At 41.7% G+C, this 20,947-nt stretch overlaps 1 protein-coding gene across 3 annotated transcripts in view; it reads right to left on the reverse strand.

The window, feature by feature from the left end:
- Positions 1-16,712, reverse strand: part of ABHD3 (abhydrolase domain containing 3, phospholipase) — a 27,363-nt gene extending 10,651 nt beyond the window's left edge. The window contains exons 1-8 of one of the 3 annotated variants that reach the window (XM_065668105.1): positions 16,630-16,712; positions 14,348-14,511; positions 12,193-12,375; positions 10,412-10,457; positions 7,478-7,590; positions 1,638-1,811; positions 957-1,005; positions 707-872 (exon numbers count right to left, since the gene is read on the reverse strand). In XM_065668105.1, coding sequence (XP_065524177.1) covers positions 707-872; positions 957-1,005; positions 1,638-1,811; positions 7,478-7,590; positions 10,412-10,457; positions 12,193-12,375; positions 14,348-14,511; positions 16,630-16,656 — 922 coding nt within the window. In that variant the 5' untranslated portion in view covers positions 16,657-16,712. Of the gene's footprint in view, positions 1-706; positions 873-956; positions 1,006-1,637; positions 1,812-7,477; positions 7,591-10,411; positions 10,458-12,192; positions 12,376-14,347; positions 14,512-15,947; positions 16,467-16,629 lie in introns of those variants that run through there. The other 2 variants (XM_065668104.1, XM_065668106.1) reach the window with 2 other exon arrangements.
- Positions 16,713-20,947: the final 4,235 nt, after the last annotated feature.

The raw sequence follows: 20,947 nt of genomic DNA on the forward strand, positions 1-20,947 counted from the left end.
TGTTTCATCTTCTAGTTAGAGTCTTACTAATTTCAGTGTGCATCCTTCTAGGAGCTCACCCTGTCTATATTGCTTCCCTTACCCTAGATTTTGGCCTACATGCTAACTTACATATTTTCTTACATTTAATTTTCGGGCACTGGAGGTGGCACTGACATCAGCAGCTGAGGATTTAAAGTCACATGAAACATCAGCAACTCCCAGACATTCCTTTTAGGGACTGCACTGAAGAATGGCAACTAAAAAAATACTTTTCACTTTAATTGAGCTCTGCATGTCTGCAGTCAAGATCTCTGAAGCACAGTTCCTCATCATAGGGTCTTTCTGTACTTGGCGAATAGAAGTGGGTGCTTCTGAGAGAGGGCAGTATGTCTGGTATCATTCTTACATTGAGATAACTCGCACCCTAAATGTGCATATTTATTTCTTTTGACTGTAAAGAGCCTACTAAGGATTGCCACCCCATGTGTTTCTGCATTCTGCAGAAATCAGGTCTCTCCATTATCAGCTGGTTTATATATGTCTGTGTCTTTTACATGTATCTTACACTGTAATTAAATTGCAAGACTGATCCATCTCTGGAGGTTTTCAATCCCATGTACAAATAACATTTAAACACACCTCTACACACAGGCTCATTCTCAGACCTAGTTTGTCTTAATGATCACATATACAGAAATACATATTTTAAAAAGCCTAAACTTACCATGACCTGGTGAGAAAACATCATCCACAGAGTTCAGACATAACACTGGAATTCCTACTGACTTCAGCTTGCGACATGGGCTAGCATCTTCATAGTAATCGTCAATTGTACGGTAGCCAAACATGACTGAAGTGAACTGCTTATCAAATTCTCTAACAGTTCTAGCCTGAAGTACAGAATTCAAATAGGGAACTATGTCAGCATTTGGAAAACAGCATCCAGCTAAAGCAGAAGTAACATTTTCACATACCTTCATCACGAGATCCATATCAAATAATTTCTCCAACATTTGTCGATGCCTAAAAAGAAAAATTGAGGAGCTTGGTTTTTGTGACAGAAACAGATGTAAAACTCCTCTGCTTTACAGATATATTTATAAAAACAATTCCCTAATGATAACACACTTGGGTTTTAGTTTTTTATCATATTAAAATCTTTCTGAAATCCAAGAGCAGAAGAATTGTTCATTCATATGCAGGCACATCCAGCAACATAGTAAAAAATCTCCATAAGCCACGAGAAAGATTCCAAAGATAAGAGAACTAAATATTTGGCAATACAAAATATATCCTAATTTTATAAAGCGAAGGATGAGCTAGTCCTTTCCACGCTTTTGCAATCAATGCCAACTTAAAAGAATTACTGTAGATACATATGTACTCAAAGCCAGTATGTGCATGTCTAAAATAGTCTAAAAATCTATCCATTTCATCCATAAATACAGAAGTCTGCTGGTCTCGTGCCAAGTTCCTTGAGGAAATTTAGTCCCTCCTGCAAAGATCCTTTAGATTTCCAAACTTACAGAAGAATGCACACAGCACAGCTATGGAAAGTGCTGTTATAGCATTCATTTTGCCACTATTATTATACCTGCTGTAGATCTCACGCTAACATCCTTCCACCTTGCTAAACAGTTCACAATGCAACTCACCTGCTGATGGAGGATTGTAGACAAGTAGTCAAGTAATAGTTGAAAAGAAGCCAGTTTAGTGGCTTCTCCAGAGATTCTACAGATTCAAAAACATTCCAACCCGCAGAGAAAATTGCAGCTGCCATTAAAGGAGTGTCTCTGCCAGTTTTGCCCAGGTAATTTAAAAGAAGCATGCTACAAACAGAAATGAAAAACAGAAACATATATACTATCAAATTGTTGGCTTCAATTTAAAGCAGATAAAACAATCAGCCATCTTTTTATCTGGCTTTCAACAGTTTGTTATCAGCCCTCCGGTTGTGCCTAATACTTGAAAAAGGTAGTCAGTGTCATCAACATATGACTCATGAAGTTTGCTTTCTCCCTCTACTGTCAGAGAGGAGCAGAGTGCACTGCGTAGGACGTGAGTATTGGTGCCTTTAGAAATAGAGATGTACTAGCCTTATTTATATCACTAAAAGGGAGGAAGAGGTCAAATAAATGTATCTTACTCATGCAACAGGTACTCCTGAGCTATTAGTAAGTTTTGCCATTTTACAAGCTCTCAGTCTTTCTGATCTAATAAATCTGATTAGTGTGCCTGACAAATGCAAGCTGCCCCTGGCACGCCTGCCTCACTATGAAGCTGTCTTTTGGGTTGAAGGTAAAGCCTTTAACCCACCTCACACACATGAGAGAACACAGCTGCTCTTGAGCACACAAAGTATGTAAAGAATGAAGTGCTGGATAATGAATAAAAGTAGCAAAACAAGATCATGAGCCAAATAGATGGCTTACATCTTGCCTTTCTGACCAACTGCAAATTACAGTCTCTACTGCTGACGTAAAGTTGAGTGGTAAAAAGGGGAGAGTTCACCAATACCTAGCCCTTCAATTTCTGAAAAATTAAAATAGCAAGAAGAAAGTAAAAGAAAAATACTAACAGAAAAGCTGTAAGTCTTGCTTTACTGCCTGAGGCCCCAAAGTTTACAACCACCATCTTAATACCAAGCCTTTAACTCAAAACATTACAAGTTTCACAACTTAACACAGCTTCACGAGTCACTAGCGCTGTGTACCTTGGCATCATCTACCATGCTTCAGGAGACCTTTAGCAACCTTTAGCAAAGCACCATGAACCAGGCTGCTATCACAGAGACTTTTGCCCTGTGCACCACCTACCAGATCACAGGACAGCAGTGCAAAGGGAAACCAGTTTTTGGTATTAGAAAAGACTTGCCATTTGGTAGGAGCCAGCAAGAAAAGAACAGCAAACAGCACTTGGGAGTGGGCCCCTGCCATCAGCTCACACAGTTAAACCCAATGAGAAAAGTCACTTGTGGCACATACCGGAATTTAGTAGCTATGTTCCCTCTCACCCACTAAAGAGGAGGGACCTGTGAGTCACTAGTCTCTATACTGTAAGAACTATAAACCAACAAAAAATAGTTGCAGTAGTAAAGCAGCAAGTTCTCTAACAGAACTCACAGAATGTATGTAGTAGAAAAAAGGTTTAGGAATCTTTGTTAGAAAACCAAGTCTCTTTCAAAAAAAATACATACTGAAGATCAATAGAACATGTAGGCTTTCATTTACATTTACACCTTTGTGAAGTGAATGTTTATTCTTCTTCTTAGCTGGGCAACTGTGTCCTATATGGATTAACTGGCTATCAAGTTCTGAAAAGGGAGAGATCATTATGACAAGTGGATGATGGTCACAATATGCCGCTGGTGAGATCTCTGCTCCTGCTTGATTTTAAACATACAAGTGCTCCAATTAATTTTGAAGTGTGGAAACACTCCCTGCGTGGATGATCAGACTCTTCCAGTTTTCTGTACTATTAAGTATATGCTTTCTGTTCGTGATTCAGGACTTTAAAAACAGACTGGAGGAGGAAGGTGGAACATCTTGCCTAAAATCACCCAGTGGTGACGACGAGTTAAAAGCCAGGAACACAACACAAATCCCCTGTGCCACACTAACAGACTTCACCCCTATTTAGGATACGATAACTAGGTTAAGTCAAGGACAGAAATGACACTAAGGGCTGAACTGGTCTTTTGTACCAGTCGCGGAACAGCTAGCTTCTAATGCATCTTCAGCCCTGAAAACCTGGTTCTTCACCTATTGCACCCCAGCCCTCTCAGTTCTAGAATAACACTGCATCATACACGAAGCTACCCATGAAGAACCTACTGTGCTTTAAATCTGTATCTCATCGTTGAAACAAGTCTCTACTGCAGATGCTTCTTTGGCTTTCACCATTTCTAGTGAAACAAGTTTTTGAAATACATCATGTTATTTCATGTTTCGCATGCAAAACAGCCTAAGCTGGGGAGAGATAGCAGCCAAGTGAGATAAGAGTCAACAGGCTTGCTAACCTTGTGAAGAACGATTTAAAACTAGGTTTGTCAAGGGATAGAGAACAAAACCTGAAGAGAAGCGAAGGCCTGGCAGGCCTTGATGAAGGGAAAACATGACAGAGGAGGCTGTCACACTTCCCTGAGAGAGCAGCATGACTGCAGATAAATCTCAACTGACAGCACACGCATGAACACCCAGAATGGGAAAAACATGAGGAATCAGAAGTCTCTCCATAGTGACATAACAAGTTTATTAGATCCACAGAGACATGGAGGACTCACAAGCAGACAAGATTGTGCTACGACGGATGCAGACTCTTCATGAAGGCCTTGAAGACAAGGAGGGCTTGCACCTTTGCAAAGAAGCTATTTAAATGCACTGAACTTTTCCCTGGTGCAAGCTATAAGCCAGTTCAGAGTTAACTGGTCAAAATCAGACAGGAGGCTAAGAAAGGGGATATTATGGTGGGCATTTGCTACAGACCTCCTGATCAAGAGGAGGAATTAGAGAATCCAAGTCTTTGGACAGCTAAGAGAGACTTCATAATCACTGGGTACAGGAGACTGTAACCATCCTGACATCAATCGCCAAAGCAGGGCACAAGCAGACCAGATTTCTGGAGAGTATTGAGGACAGTATTTTGATACACAATCAGTGACCCAAATGGGGAAAATGTTCTATGGATCTGCTACTCACACATAAGGAAGAACCTGTCAGGTATAGGAAGGTGCAGATAGGTCTTGGCTGCTAAGATTATTCAATGGTGGATTTTAAAGATCAAGAGTAAGGAAGGAAGGAAAGCAGAAGAATTACAACACTGGAGAGAGCTGGCTTTAATTTGGCCAGTGATCTGGTTGGCAGGATCCCATGTGAGATGGCCTGATGGGAAAAAGGGTCTGGGAGAGCTGTTTGACCTTAGGGATAACTGAACATAAAGCATAGGTGTGGTACATCCTGATGTACAGGAAGTTGAGCAAGAGTGGCAAAAGAACACATGGAGGAACAAAAAACTCTTAACTGACTTCAAGAAGCAGTCACTGTCCAATAACGCAGGGATACAGTTAGGAAAACTATAGTTCAGCTGGACTTGAAACTAGCAAGGGATATGCAGGCCAACAAGAAAAAGGCTCCTGCAACAAGAAAGGCTTCTGTAAATACATGGGTACGACAAAAAAAAAAAAGCCTCAAACAACATCCACTCCTTTCCCCTCAGCAGTGAAGCCAGTCATCTTGTCATAGAAGGCAATCACATCACTTGGGCATGCTTTGTCCTTGATGAATCCAGTCACCTTCTTACGCTTCATATGCTTGCAAATGGCTTCCAGAGGATCTTCTCAAACAACTGAAGTTAAGCTGACCAGACTTTATTCCCTCCTGGGACCGCTATTCAACAAAGCAGGGAACCCAGCGACAAAAGATTTGCAAAAAGTAGAGGCTACCTGTCATGTTCATTTTCTCATTGACCAACATCCCCAAGCCCTTCTCCACAGGGCTGCTCTGAATCTCTTCTCTGCCCAACCTGTAGCTGTGCCTGGGATTGCTCCGACCCAGGTGTAGGACCTTGCACTTGGCATGGTTAAACTTCATAAGATTGGCATCAGCCCACCTTACAAGAGTGTCGAGGTCCATCTGGATGGCATTGTAAGACTGCTTTCTATGACTTTAGAAAAGTTGCAGCAACTACAGCCTATTTCTGATGACATCTACAAGAAAGCAAGAAGGAAGAAATACAGGATGGTGAGCCTAATCTTAGCGCTTTGGGAATATCCTCTGGAAGCCATTTCCAAGTATGTAAAGGTGAAGAAGGTGACTGGTCACAGCCAGCATGGATTTACCAAGGACAAAGCATGTCTGATCAACCTGGTTGCCTTCTATAATGAGATGACTGCCTTCATTGATTAGGGGAAAGGAGTGGATGTTGCTTTCACTTTAGTTCAGCTTTTGACAGTCTGCCATGGTCTCCATGAAGCCAAACTGGAGGGACACGGTTTGAATAGGTGACCTGCAGCACGCATGGAAAACTGACCAGACTACTAGGCTCAGAGAGCTGTGGTCAGGAACTTGAAGTCTAACTGGAATGGCTGGACCAGATACTAGCAGTGTTCCTCAGGAGTCAATAAAGGGGTCAGTACTATGTAACACCTTCGTTAACTACATGATGAGATGGAACGCACCCGTAATAAGCTCACATGTCACATTGTGGGGAGTGACTGGTGAATGGGAAGACAGGGCTGCCATGCCGAGGGACCTCAGCAGGCTGGAGAAATGGCCTGGCAGAAACCTCATGAAGTTCCACAAAGGCAAAAGTCCTGCACCTAGGGCAGAATGATGACTGTGTAGGAAGCAGCTAAGAAAGGCATGGGCAAATGGAATGTGACTCAGCAAAACACCCTTACAGCAATGAGGACGACTGGTGACATGCTGTGCTTTGTTAGTGAAAGCAAAACAAGCAGGTCTAAGGGAATTATTATTGCTTGCATTTGGCACTTAGGAGATTGTATCTGGAGTACTGTGCCCAGTTTTGGGCTTCCCAGATGCTGACATAGTGGAGAGATTCATACGTCTTCATCCTGAAGACACTGGCAAAATCCCAGCACCACAAATGGAAAAACATTGGCCTGATTTAAAAAGCTTCCAAGTTATTTATTTGATAATCACTAACTGTATTGTTTGAACAAATCTGTATTTACCCCAAAGCCCCTATAAGTTGTTAGCAGATTAATGCCAGTATGTAAGGTTGTATCTGCCCACCCTCCATCAAATTTATCAGAAAGAAGGGGGAAGTCTCCAGAAATTACCACTGTGTCTGCCGTATTTCTAAGGGAAACTCTCCTCTCCTATGATTTTCATCAAAGAGGCTGTCTTAACATTTCTCCTAGCTTCTAGCAGTGATTTCTCTAAGAAACTGCGCTATCATTGTCTGTTCCAGGAGTGCTTTCTGGAGAGAAGGCAAGACACCATAAGTCTTAATGCCACGTGCTGTTATCAATCCATATTGGTTTCAACAACAATACTACTTCTTGCCTCAGAGCCAGACAGAGTAGATACCCACTCCTCTCCCAGCCTAACTTACCCACACACTGCAGAACCCAAACAGAGTGAGGATAAATCTTGTCATTCCCAGAGGTTGCTAAGAAACATGGTATGATAGCTCTAGTTCCTTTTTTTTAATCCCTCTGTTCCAGAGACAGCCTCCATAGTTCCCAAAGATTGTATTGCCCACCTGTTTGGAAGTCAATCTGTCTATCAGAGTTTCCTGCCACCCCCCTTCAACTTTTGGCCAAATTCAACCTTTGCTGGCAGTGAGCTGAAAGCCTTAAAAGATAACGAAGTTTCTACAGCTCTTCTGAACACGAACTGCTGGAGGGAGACCTGAGTTAGTTGCAGTTCAGTGAGTGATGCAAGTATTGCAGAGTAATAATTTTCAATCAGGCTACAACAGACTTATTTTGCAATCATAGTTAAGCTGAGGCTCGTGTAATGTAATACCTTACCCTCCCATTGAAACACCTGCTGCTATGAATGGAGCTGAGGGGTGCAAGCTGTGTACATGACGAATAACAGCCTCCAAATCCTCTGTGTTAGAGGCACAGTAGGTCCTTGGTGTCTGTAAGGAGTTAAGAGGGAAAAAATGCCATCATAAGCTTTTGTATTATCCTTTAAGGACAAAGCAATCTGAGCAGTAGATCATTTTTATAACAGGATAAATTCAGCATGTATCATGAAGCTGTGCTAAACAGCAAATATAAACCCAAAGCACTTCACGAGGAGGTGGAGAGGAGTTGTACTTGCCATCATTACAAAATAAAACAAGTGACAAATATCTTCAGTATCTGCAGCCTCCAGGTCATTAGACAAAATCTGCAGACAGAGCAATGAGCTAAACTAGGCAGAACTGCGGCAGAACTAGATAGGCACCGGTATTTTTAAGATACCCTGGGGAAATGGAAACATATCATAAAGGCTGCAATTTACAGAAGAGGAAGTTATAACAACAATTTACTGTCTTCACCCACATTCAAATACAAGAGAAAATGCTAGATTTCAAGTACTGCCAGCATTTGAAAAGTAACCAAAATTTCGATTCTACACACAAGCAAATAAATAGATAAATAAATTCACCAGTGCTGTTTACCTGATTTACTAACACATTCTATTAACTAAAGCAATGAAACACACATCTTATCTCATCTCTATCTACTATCAGTCTCTTCAAATCCTGAATCAAGATTTGGAATGATTTCCACTGCATCACTGAGATTTGGGTAACCCCTCCCCTGCTTTTACAGGATAAGCACAGCTTTTGAGTCTCACCTCCACAGATACCTGCTACAGGCCACAGTCTGGGGGACTATCTAGAGTAGTATAAGGGAGATAAATCCTTTTAGGAACTGTAAGAATCGCAGTAAAGTGAGGGGTTTTTTTTCCTAATTTTCTAGATTTCATCTACAGCAAAAGAGAGCTTTTAACTACAGAGTTTTTACTACCATGTTAATGACTTTCACTAGACTACAGGAAGCAGCTGGCCTGCCGAAATTCAGTATGAACGTTAAACTAAACAGAAAAATACTTAATTATGAGTTAATTGAATTTATTTGTTGCCTGAAGCAATAATGTCTTATAAGGAGGGTTTTTTTTTAAATTGCTTTCAGCTAAAAAGCCTGGGTATTTTGGGGCAATTTTAACAAATCTCATTAGATGAAACTAATTACTTAAAATACACTTAACAAGAATATTGAAATGTTGAAGTCAAAGATTAAAAAAAAAACAAACAAAGAAACGCTAAATCTGGATAATTAAAACTGAAGATGGGTTTAATTTCTATTTATGTTGCATTTCCGGGTCTCATCCACATGACTTACACTTCACTGTTTTACACCCAATTAATTAAAACCAGTGTGAATGTGGTTTATTTTAATTAAATTGTCAAGTTTACAAGGAAAAAGAAATTATTTTTGGTGACTAGGGTCTAATGTATTCCAAATGAAAGTGTATTTTATTAAGTTTCTAAAACTAGAGAGATATCCTGCATTTTCACTTCAGTTAATTCCTGACACTTTAATGTCTGTCTACTCACTGTGTGAAGATACCATCTCAGCTCATGCTGGCTGTTGTCAATCTAATATTTGAGTATTCCATACAAATATTTCACAGTCACTTTCAATAACCAATGAGAACAGCATTTTAAAACTGATTCTTTAAATAGCTGTCATTTGGTGCAAATTTGAACCTATTTTTAAAGAGTCTAGAAAGAGAACTACTGGCATGAGTAGCTTCTATTGTGGTGCTCAATTATGATTCAAAATCTTTAACTAGGGATCTTAGGTTGAACTGTAGAATTCTGCCCCCCCTCTTTGCAGAAAATGTGGTAGTTTCAGCTGGTTTGCTTCGCAGTAAGATCTTACAAAGCTTAAAGATGTAAATCCGATTACAGTAAAATACACACAATGAATCCAAACAAGAGATCTTTTCTCTCAGCAGTTCAGAAATTCATCAATAAGGACTCTGTGCGTCACAAAACTGCTTTGTAGGTCCATCTCTAAAAGTATGCCGAAAACTCCTCTTAACATGGCAATATATGCATTGAAATGCTTTATCTGATTATGGGAAAATAATCTGAGCTTTTTTAAAGTTGAGACCAGGGTATTAAAAAAATACAAAACAATACCACGTATTATGCACACTTATTCCAGCTGCAGAGCTGTCAGCAAAACGCATCTCAAGAAACAAAGCTTATTCAGCAATAATTCATCACGCCTTGTCTCTAGCTGCAGAAAATACTTAGCTTCGAGACTTTGACACTTTGCTAGTTAAATTTCCAAGAAAACATGGTATGTCTATCCCGAAGACAAAAAATGTAGCCAAATTTGGCAAAACTGCTGAGGAAAAAATACAGGAACATATTTAACTTTCAGGATATGGCTATCCATATAAATCTGGTTCATTAATTCAGTAACACATAATATGGATCAATTTTAATGGCACAACTTTTTAATCATATAAAAATCTATTTTAAACTCATACTGGCAATTGGGAAAGTAATTACAATTTCTCATGTTTGGGTCTGTATGTTAAAATAATGGGAGAAAATTACATTTATTGAATAGAATTTCTTGGATGTGTCCATTTTAGATCCTGTAGTAATTTCAGAAAGAAAAGTGTAAGGATTGTTCATTTTAATGTTACATATATTAATAATTTAAATTATTTCTTTAAATGACACATTCACAAAAATTGTGTGTTGACCAGCTGACCTCTTTGAGTTTTAGAATAAAAGATTAATATTGGCACATGATTGATGTATCAGACTAGATTCTCTTCTCTGCATTTTCAACATGAGTTTCATTTAAATCCAATTATACAAATAGACACCAATGATTCCATATATAATGTCTGTGAGAGATATTTATCTTAGAAGTCATCCTTACCAGTAGCTCCTCACCAGCAATTCCCCGATTGTTAAAAACCACGCATCTAAAAATTGAGACAGTAAATTCAATTATACATATTGCTCATCCCGCTAAAAACACACAAACCCCCCTGAAAATACATAAAGAAAAATGAGCCAGCTCTATGAATAATTTCAACATATAAATATTTACAGTCCTACAGATCCTAAACCCATCCTGAGCCATTCAGAACAACCTTTATACCAAAATGGAGTTTACTGAAGTCAGTGGGATTCTATATGAGCTCTGTGATTTGCCAGTCAAGGTCAGATTGCATGATGAGAGCCCCAAGCTTTTACCTGAAGTTGGTAGCTGCATCTCGTTCTGCCTGCACTCTGAGCTGGCCAAATACGAGCCATAAGCTCTGCCAGTGCAGGGCTGACCCTGAAGCAGTGCTCTGAAAGAGAACGTCAGAGATCCACATGTGGACGTCCTCCAAAGCTATATAACTGCATTAAATAGCACAAAATGTGTCCAAACAAAATTACAATGACAGTTGCATCTGAAATGTCTTGGGGATGGGAATTTTTTTTCAGCTGGTATAGGAGAACTTTCTGTTCTCTTTATGCCGGTAGGAGTCTCCGAATTTTCTAGCAGCATTACTGCGACTTAGGGATCTATGTTTTCTTAATATATCTTACATTTCGATTACTCTTCTACCATTTCCAACTATAAAGATTTTATTAAATAACATATATATACTTTTAGTTGGGTTAAAGGCATGAAAAATTACTTATTTTTTTATTTTTCTCAAATATTGCTGTTTAAAAGCAAGATTATAGCATTCTGTTGAAATCTGACCTAAAGCTCTCCTTTTTAATGTTATACCTTCTTTTCTTAGGTGATCAAATGCAGACATTTCTTTCAGGAATACTTAAAAAATTAATAGGAAGAAGTTGTTGATTTGAGGGCTTTTCTCCTCTGATATTTTTTAGTCGTAACTTTTAAAGTGGTTTTAAAAGTACTTTGAACTGCTACTTTACTTTCATAATTTAGTAAAGCAGTTATCCAAACCTCCAAACAGAAAAGAGGTAGCCATACATGCAGATAAAAGCTTATATATACATATTTGAAGAACTTATTATAGTCAGTACCAGAAGCCAGTCTGCAAAGAGAAAATGTAATACTCCAAATACATATCCTGGAACAATGACAACTTACTTTACAGCACAGCAGCAGCAATATGATTACATAAAGGAATCTACTCATTGACTAATCCACCTATTTTACCCAGCTCTGACCAGAAGCCTTAATAACAAAACTAAGTTAAGCAGTGACAACTAAGAGGTAATGAACCTCTCCCTTCACCACCACCAGTAAGTGCAGGCTAGCTCTCCCTTTTGCAGTCATGAATTTGAGACTGTGATTCAAGCAATTTTGGTATTCAGAAGCCGACCTCCTCCAAGGCCTGGTGCCAGCAACCCATCTACACGAGTCTTCTTGGGGATGAATACAAACCCCTTCTCTAGCAACTGTAAAGGTAACATAAATACTGATATTATAATTAAAAAAGCAGCAGCAAAGGCCTATGTAGACTTAGCTTGATCTCCCTGCAATCTCTGAGGCAAATCTGTAGATATTATAACAGCCCTTCTGAATGTACTGCTGTTACATAATTCTAATATTATTATTATTACTAATAAGACTTTCTTACATAAACTAATGCCTTTAGACCTTAGGAAAAGCATCTTACACATATACATACTTATATTTGATCTTATTAGAAGCAGCAAAATACTGTCAATGAAATACAACAGTACCTATATCCCATCATTTTGCTTTGATGGATCATGTGAAGAATGTAGGATTCCTTGCTTGTTCCTGTCAGGCCAGGCAATAACAGGACAGTGGGTCTTGTGCTGGCATCCGGATAATATAAGCTGTCATTATTATCAAACCAATCCAATGAAATCTGTCCTCCATCTGCTGTTTTAATGAGCTCACTGAAAGGCACATTTCAAGACAACACTGATTAAATTGAAAAATACATGCATTACTGCTTACAGTGACAAATTACCAGGTATAAATTCTGCATTTTAGTTATGTTTTAATACTCAAAGTGCCACCTAACTGTTTGTTTACATGTTTACCATTCAGAAAAAGCCACATCTACAGCTGACATGAGTTAGTACTGTCAATTTGTGGCATAATTCCCATTTACAGTAAATGAAGACCTGGCCTCTCATGAATTGCTGCTGATGCACTGGAAGCTTGTAACTAATGTGATTTTTGGCACTGCCTTCTATTCTGTATAGGTTTGCATACTGCAGATTTCCTTTGCATCATCTAAGAATCTTTTCATACCACACAGGACACTGTGTTAAATATTTATCACATTTCTTTTCTCTTTATCCGAAGGATGGCACCTTGTTATGTTTAAAACGTGGAACACAAACACACACACTACCATATCTTTCACCCTGTATCTTCACAAACTTTGCTAGAATGCACTCTTAAAGCATATATCTTAAGAATGTAACAAACATTATGATATCACAAGATGCTAGGCATGCACTAAACAATGACAAGAAGGTTTCATTCTTTTTTTAGAAACATACAGCACATACCTGGCACTGAAGACATTGTACGAGGGAGTTTGTGTAGGAACTACCAAAATGTAAGCCTACCTTGCATTTGATTTTTCATTTGAAAGTCTTGAAAGCACCTACTCCAGATTTTAAAGCTCCTCAGCCTTGTTGGACTCATTAGCTCAGCTTTGCCCTTTTTCAGTAATGAGAAATAGATGCAATGCTGGTGTGTACTGCCAACACAATCTCCAGTGGTGCAAAATAAGCATTGCCCCATGGAACTATGCTTCTTCCCTCACAAACCTTGAAACAGAGAGTATACAAGAAGGGCTAGAAAAAGTGGACACGGCCGTACCATTGAAATGTTTCCTAGTTACTAAAACTAAGGGAAGCTCTTAAATGCTAAATCTATTCTACCATGCAAACAGAGCTGAAACAACTTGTGCTGCATCCAGGTTCCGGCGCATAAAAGTACTTCTTCTTAGGTCTTGTGCCAAATGCCTCATTTGCCAGACTAAGTCTCATTTATGTGTGAGAGAGATCAGCTGAGGACAAACACTAAATGTAACTTTCTTCCCTCTTAGAATTTAGGCATCAAAGAATACAACATGAAACCCACAGACAAACGTTGCTCTGAAAATCCCAGAAGTTTTATATATATGCAAAACAAGGCTGAAGTGGCCATGCTATGGTTAAGGTATAACACGTTGGTTCAAGGGACAAGATGCAGTGATTGCATGATCTTTGCAAAGTGATGGCATTCAAACACCATATTATTTGATACATCTGTGCTGCCATCTAGACTGTGCTGCCATCTAGAAAGGCCTCAAAAGGCTGGAGAAATGGGTTGACAGGAACTTCATGTATAACGAGCACAACCCGAAACACAGAAGGCTCCCTCTGAACATCAAGAAACACTTTTTTCACTGTGAGGGTAACCCAGCACTGGCACAGGTTGGCCAGGGAAGATGTGGAGCTGCCATTTCTAGGAATATTCAAAAGCTGTCTGGACATGGTCTGGGACAACTGGCTCTAGGTGGCCCTGCTTGAGCAGGGAGGTTGGACAAGCTGACCTCCAGAGGTCCCTTCCAACCTTAACCATTGTGTGATTCTGTGAACATAAAACCACATCAGTTCCTATATTGTCACCAATATTTCAATGCTTGTCTGAAGCTAAAATAGGGCCACTTGGTGACCTTGACCTTTTAAACCTACTATATATTGAATCCAGGTTAGACATGGTTCCAAGTCTATGATGGAGTTGTAAAAGCAGGCATAAAGTAAAAACCCACACATGAACTTGAGCAGTGGTGGTAGATGGGACACAGTCAGAGCAAGGTAACTGCTGGCTACCAAATCAATCACTTTCCAGGATAAAGGCACTTACTTCCTGTACTGTACTTGGGGTCTAGAGGTGATAAAGGGACGCAGGAGTGTTTGCATCCGACCTTCCCAGCACCAAATCGTGGGATAGTAAGTTTCTGTCACAACGGGGCAATATTCCTCGAGAAAGCGGCAGAAGCTGTCGTTGGTGGCCACCAGCTGGGGTTTCTAGGAAGAAAGACTACAGTCAGGTATGGGCATTCGTATAAAAAAACCTAACAGATAAATGAATAAAGAAAACCTTACTTAAAGCCTTTCCTTTCATGCTGAAGAGATAGAGAAATGAAAACCAAACAGAATCCCAAAATGCCTGAAAAGTGAAACCCACTAAACATAATGGATTCTTTACCTATTTCTAATAACATGCTATTCTAGCTCTATTTTTAGCAGCATTGTGTCTTTCACTGAGAAATCAAAACCATACTCACAGAAGGCAAAAAAAAAAACAACCCCAAAAAAGTTTACTGAATCCATTTTCTCGCATTGCACAGAACGGATGCTTAATTTGCATACCTTGTGCACCTGCAGTACCTATTTTAACCTGGCAGGACTCTCCTCCCATCTCATACTACAGTACAGAGCTGCCTTGGTTACTCTAATAACACCCCACATACCGAGATTTTTCTTGCAGCTTCCACTTGTAGACCACTTAACACGTAAATCCCTGTATACCAAAACCCTCATGTTTGAGCAACTGCATTCCTTGAACTTTTCTTTTATGCTGACTCTCCAACATGCAAGCATTAATAGGACAATAACAGATGCTTTGGAGAAAACAGTTACACATACACAGCAGCAGTGGCACATCCTCCCTTCATCTTACTCCTCTGCCCAAGATTAAGTACTCTTCTGATGAAGAGGAAGGCTATGTTCTCAGTGGCTCTGTGAAGGGCTATGGCAACACACACGCCTTCAACAACCATAAATCTTCTGTTACACGTATTTTCAGCCAATTAAGCATTCAACGAGGCATTCTCACCACAGGGCCACTTTGGATCAGGTCGGGTTCGCTGCACCCAAGTAATTCGCTAATGCCTAATTCCTCTGTGAAACCACTGCTGAGATGTACAGGAGTGTCCTAACCCCCGAAACACTGCGATAGTGGTTACAAAGGTACTGACAGTGGTACTGAAGGCAGACACAAGGACAACGAACTACTTTGTCACCTGCCTTGTTAGTAAACCGAAGAGGTCAGGGGCTCGTTGTGGACGGGGGGTCCCGACCTTCCTTCCCAAACCGTCGCCCCCAGCCAAGCTCTCCCTGCGGGATGCACTCCGGGGACGCCGGCGGCAGGAGCCCCCTTCCCCTCCCCGGCTGGGCACGAACCGCCGAGCGCTCCCTCAGGCCGGAGGAAACGCCTCAGGGGTGGGGGCCGCGGTGCCGGCCCGGCGGCGGACACCGGCCTGCGGGGGGGGGCGAGAGGGGTTCCGGCCAGCCGGGACCCGGCGCGGCACGGCCGCGGGAACGGCCGCGAGTGCGAGGAGGAGCGCCCTGCCCCCGGCCGGCCATTGCTACCCTGCGCGGGGGGGTCGCGGTGACCTTCGCGGGACGGGTCCCCCTTGGCGGGACACCTGCGGCGCCCGCCCCGCCGCCCTCCCGCTCACCTTGGCTATGCTGCTGAGGTAGTAGCAGGCGTAGGCGACGCCGAAGCCCAGCACCAAGGACAAGCCTACGCCGGAGCCGAAGAGCCCCACTCGGACCTGGCTCTCCAGGTAGAGGGACAGCTCCCTGGTCAGCACCTGCCAGTCCATCGCTCGGCAGGGCCGAGCAGCGCAGCCCGGCTGCCGCAGCCGAGCCCACCGCGGCACGGAGGGAAGGAAGGAGGCGGCGCAGGAGGCGCTGCCGTTCGGCTCCCCCTGCCGCTGCCGCGGACTGCTCCGCGCTGCAGCGCCGCCCCCCCGCAGGCCTCGGCTGGGGGGGCCTGGGGCCGGGGCCCGGCGCCGTGAGGAGGGGCAGGGTGCTGGCGGGACGGCCTCTGCAGCGGGTGCCGAGCCCGACCGGGCCGGGCTGGGCCTGGCTACGCAGGGGAGGAAAGCTTGGGCAAAGCGGAGGTGCGCGGCCCGGGGCACCTCCGACAGCCGGGCGGGAGGGCCGGCGCCTCCGCGGCACGGCAGGTACCCTCCTGCGGCTCTTCCTGTGCCCCCTCACCTCTGCGCTGTCCCTCAGGCAGGGCGTGTGGGGTCAGGTAGGAAAGGGACCGTGAAGAGCAGGCGATGCGGTGTGTGGAAACCCAGTCGGTCCTGGACAAGCAGTGTGTCTGTCCCCTTCCCAAACAGTGTTACTTACTTGTACAGGATACGAGTCCGGTGTCATGCAGGAGGAAGAGGGGACACCGGGGCTCCCAGAACAGCATTGGTTAATCAGCAGTATCTGTCCAAATATTTTAAGTGAACTGAACTGCTTTTCCACTGTCACTGCTGTTGCAACATGTTAGGATCAGAGAGGAGCAGATACATTCTCCAACTCCCACGAGAAATTCTACATGCTCCCTTTTTGTCTGTGTGGATTGTTGCATGGTGGCCCTCATGTGTTTGCCAAGTAAGATGCTTCCCCCTCCAGCTTCAGAAAAAGATGCACAGTATCTGTGTGTTTTCCTTGGCGAAGTCCTGGGAGTGCAGCTGATAACACAAAGATCCTGGAGCTGAGCATCTGCTGTTTCAGATGGGTATGTACACCACAGGACACAGAAGTACATTCTTTCTCCTTATTTTGTGCCTCAGCTCCATGAACTGTTGTGAGAAGACAGCTTGGTGAGACTCTTCACTTCATACCTGTTTTCTTGCCATAACCAGATTTTAAAATCTAACTGAATTGGGGACCATAACCACCAGGATGTAAGAGCATAAAATGAAATGTTGCCTATTTCAATTGCTTCTCCTTACTCGGACAGGTCTTACCAGAGAGATTCTGCATCTGGGCTCAGCTTTTTCTTGTTCACCATGAAATAGTGGTGGCAAGCTCTTGGATATCGGGCCAATTTAACTTAGAGTAATACTGAAAGAGACCTTTGGTTTTCCATCCTGTAAAGTGCTCCATGTTCATGCTGTGTGATCAAACACTCTGCTTTGGTGCAGCAAGGGTGGATTCCAGTCCTGCTTCATCAACTATCATGAAACCCCACTGTAACATCTACAGACTTTGCAATCACACAGTTGTTTGTGATCGCATTGCGAAGTTGAGTGTGGAATTTGGAAACATCAAGCAGATTTTACCATTCAGGCTGACAAACAAAAATCCTCTGCTTGTCACCTTCTTTTTCTTCTCAAGTTAAGGCAGTTTGCACAGTTTTAAGAATTTTTCATTAAAGAATCAGAGTGATAAAAGTATGCAAAGTAATTAACTGATAGGGTGTTAAGAAAGGTAAACTAACAAGAGTGTATTGCAAAGTTCTGAAGAAACGTAAAAATGGCTGTTCTTCCTAGGCAGTCAGAGTTTCCCAGGACATGGTGGCAGAGCAACTGCAGCCACTGAAAACAGCGTGGGAATGGGTAAGCAGAGGCCAGGAAGGATCTGGGGGTTGTTCCTTTTCCCAGCAGCTGTTGTAGGAAAAGAAAACTAGATGGTTGGAAAACCTGTTGTCGTCAGCACTGTGCTTCCTCTGCTTCTGCTTATGGAGAACAGCCATACCCAGGTCTTGGTCCTGACTTGGTGGGAATGTGTGTTGTACGCCCCAGATAAAAGGATTTATTGTGAAGGAACACTCCAGTGTGAGCAACGGGAACAGATAGCTTAATTCTGAGAATATGCAGGCTTCCTCAGTAATATGAATTTAGCAATCTTCAGAGATGCTAACATGGCTGAAATGAGGACTAGACTTCAGGATGCAGCAGAACCTGCTACTTCCGAAAAAGGAAACTGGTTGTTGCTTGCAGCAGATTGTCCTGCATTCAAGTCCTATCCCCATGAAGCTGAAGAATCCTTAAGCTACCCAAAAACTGAAGGAAAGAAAAATCCCAAATAGCTGAGAAAGAAGTATGTCCATGCGGCTAGGTTTATAAATGCACATATACACACATTCAGCTGAAAAGCGGAAGGCATGGCTGCTGATGGTTAGAGAAACCCTTCTGAGGCATACAAACCCAGCAGTTTAATGACTTGAAAATCTAGAGAGATGGAATGCACAAAAGATACCAGACGAAGGCTGGTAAGGTTTATCTGGTCTTTGATCATTACCCTGTGTTGATTACTCATGGGAATATTAACGGTGTCAGGCATATATGACATGCCATAGGCAAACCGAAACAAATTACACCTGCTGAGAAGGGCTGAGGGGTTTTTGTTGCTGAGTAAACATATTGCTACACTGTCACTAATGTTAATAACTTCCTTCTGTTTTAAGCCTTCCCCATCAGAACCACCAGTTCCAGTGCTGGCTTTTTTTCAAGCCTTTAAAAGGCTTTCCTTTGGCCTACAACCCATTTGCAGAGCTGAAGAAGAAAAAGCTGCATTCTGCTCATATTACAACTGCTTCCAAGCCATTTAGCGATTGCAGATTGTGTGTGTGGAAAGGAAAAAAGGTGATCACTATGGTGCTCTGAACTCTTACCCATTTTTTTCAGAGGAAGACAGTCTTACATTCCCAGAAAGACTTTGTGCTTTGCACTATGGTTTCTGCTGTCTAAGTGCTTCATAAAATGATTGCATCAACCCACTTCTAATGGATAATAGATTAGGCAGAAAGGAAAGGGCACAGGGTTGTTCTAATGGATCATAGAATAGGCAGAAAGGAAAGGGCACAGGGTTGTTCTAATGGATCATAGAATAGGCGGAAAGGAAAGGGCACAGGACTGTGCTTTTGTACTGTCTTCCAATTTATTTCATTTAAGCAATAGATAATTATTTACAGAAGCAATTTGTTGGTCACAGATTGATTTATGTTTTTAACTGAGAGGCTACATTTGTGCTATGTTGTCTTTATTTGTTGTTAGGGGAGGTGGTTCTGTGGTTATTCAGGGTTTGGAGAGGAGTTATTATGTTCTTGTTGATGTTTTAGTGGACAATTGCAAGCTGGTCTCAGCACAGTTCTTTGCAGCCCTGCTCACGGAACTGATTTCAAACAGTTTGCCCTCTGAGGAGGGACAAAGTGACTTTTAAACTCAGAGTTTTAAATTCGAGGCTCTGTTTGTTTATATTCTTTTAGCATTTGTTTAAATTTAGCAATTATCTAACAAAATGGGAAAAGTGTCTTTGTGTCAGCCTGACCTATCTTGAGAATACTTAAAAAGCTTTAAGTCTATGTATCAAATTTCTGAAAAGTTTTCCATCAGTGCAGGAAAGAGGGCATTTACTGTTCCTGCTAGTAATTGTCAGGAGAATAGGAGGAAAAAAGGGCATTTGAAAAATTAAAGTCAGCATTTCTTAAGCCTTTCTCATGGGTATTATAGATTTTTCTTTCCTTAAAGTGTGAATGAAGTAGAGAATTAATGAAGTCAATGTAAATGCTCCTTGTTGGAGGCTCTTCAAATGCCAGAGGAAACAGCTAGGCTGTGTTTATGTTTGTACTCATGGTACTCATGAAAAAATCAACAATTGTGGCACTAGGAATAGCTGCTACTTTTTTTCCCCTTCTGGAGCTTTGCTGCTCTTATTTCCATATTACCATACATTCATGTATCCATATCTTTTTCTTCTATGCATCTCTTCAGTCCCTCATGAAGTATATATTAGCCCTTTCTAGTGGTAAAATTGGAAAGAACATACATAGGATTCAAAAGGACTGTTTTGTGTTATTTGATTTACCTTTCTTTACCTCCATTTCTTTCCATTTCAGTTCAGCATGTGTAGCAGGTATCCTGATGACAAATGCAAGCACATAATCATAGAATCATAGAATCATAGAATAGTTAGGGTTGGAAAGGACCTCAAGATCATCTAGTTCCAACCCCCCTGCCATGGGCAGGGACACCCCACACTAAACCGTCCCACACAAGGCTTCATCCAACCTGGCCTTGAACACTGCCAGGAATGGAGCACTCACAACCTCCCTGGGCAACCCATTCCAGTGCCTCACCACCCTAACAGGAAAGAATTTCCTCCTTATATCCAATCTAAACTTCCCCTGTTTAAGTTTGAACCCGTTACCCCTTGTCCTGTCACTACAGTCCCTGATGAAGAGTCATGGGAAGTCTCTCTGGGTGGTTGAAGATATCTTCAACTGCTGCTGCAACATGAAGACTGCCCAGTATTCGTCGCCCTTGGAATGACTCTTGTGGTATCTATAGTCTACATGAAACTAGTCCCCTGCTTTTGAATACAGCAGTCAAACTGACAAATACGAAGTTGCGTTTAATAGAGGATCAAACCAATTTGACTCATCATAATGTTAAATCATGCTGATGAATCTTTGTGTCATCCAAAATGTTCACAGAAGAGTTAAAATAGAGGTTAAAATTCTGTGATATATATATAGCTGAATATAATTCACAGAAATGTAAGTTAGCTTAAAATTGATTGTTTGGTTCAGAAACCAAAGATGACAATCCACAGCATGCTGAAAACTGAGAATATGAGACAGTACAGTCTAAGATAACTTGAAAGTGAGCAAATATAGTAAGGATATTTCTCTTGATCAAATTAATTCTTTTATCAAAAATGTTAACAGAAG

The sequence above is a fragment of the Lathamus discolor genome, chromosome 2 (genome assembly GCF_037157495.1).
Source record: "Lathamus discolor isolate bLatDis1 chromosome 2, bLatDis1.hap1, whole genome shotgun sequence".
NCBI classification, from domain to species: domain Eukaryota; kingdom Metazoa; phylum Chordata; class Aves; order Psittaciformes; family Psittacidae; genus Lathamus; species Lathamus discolor.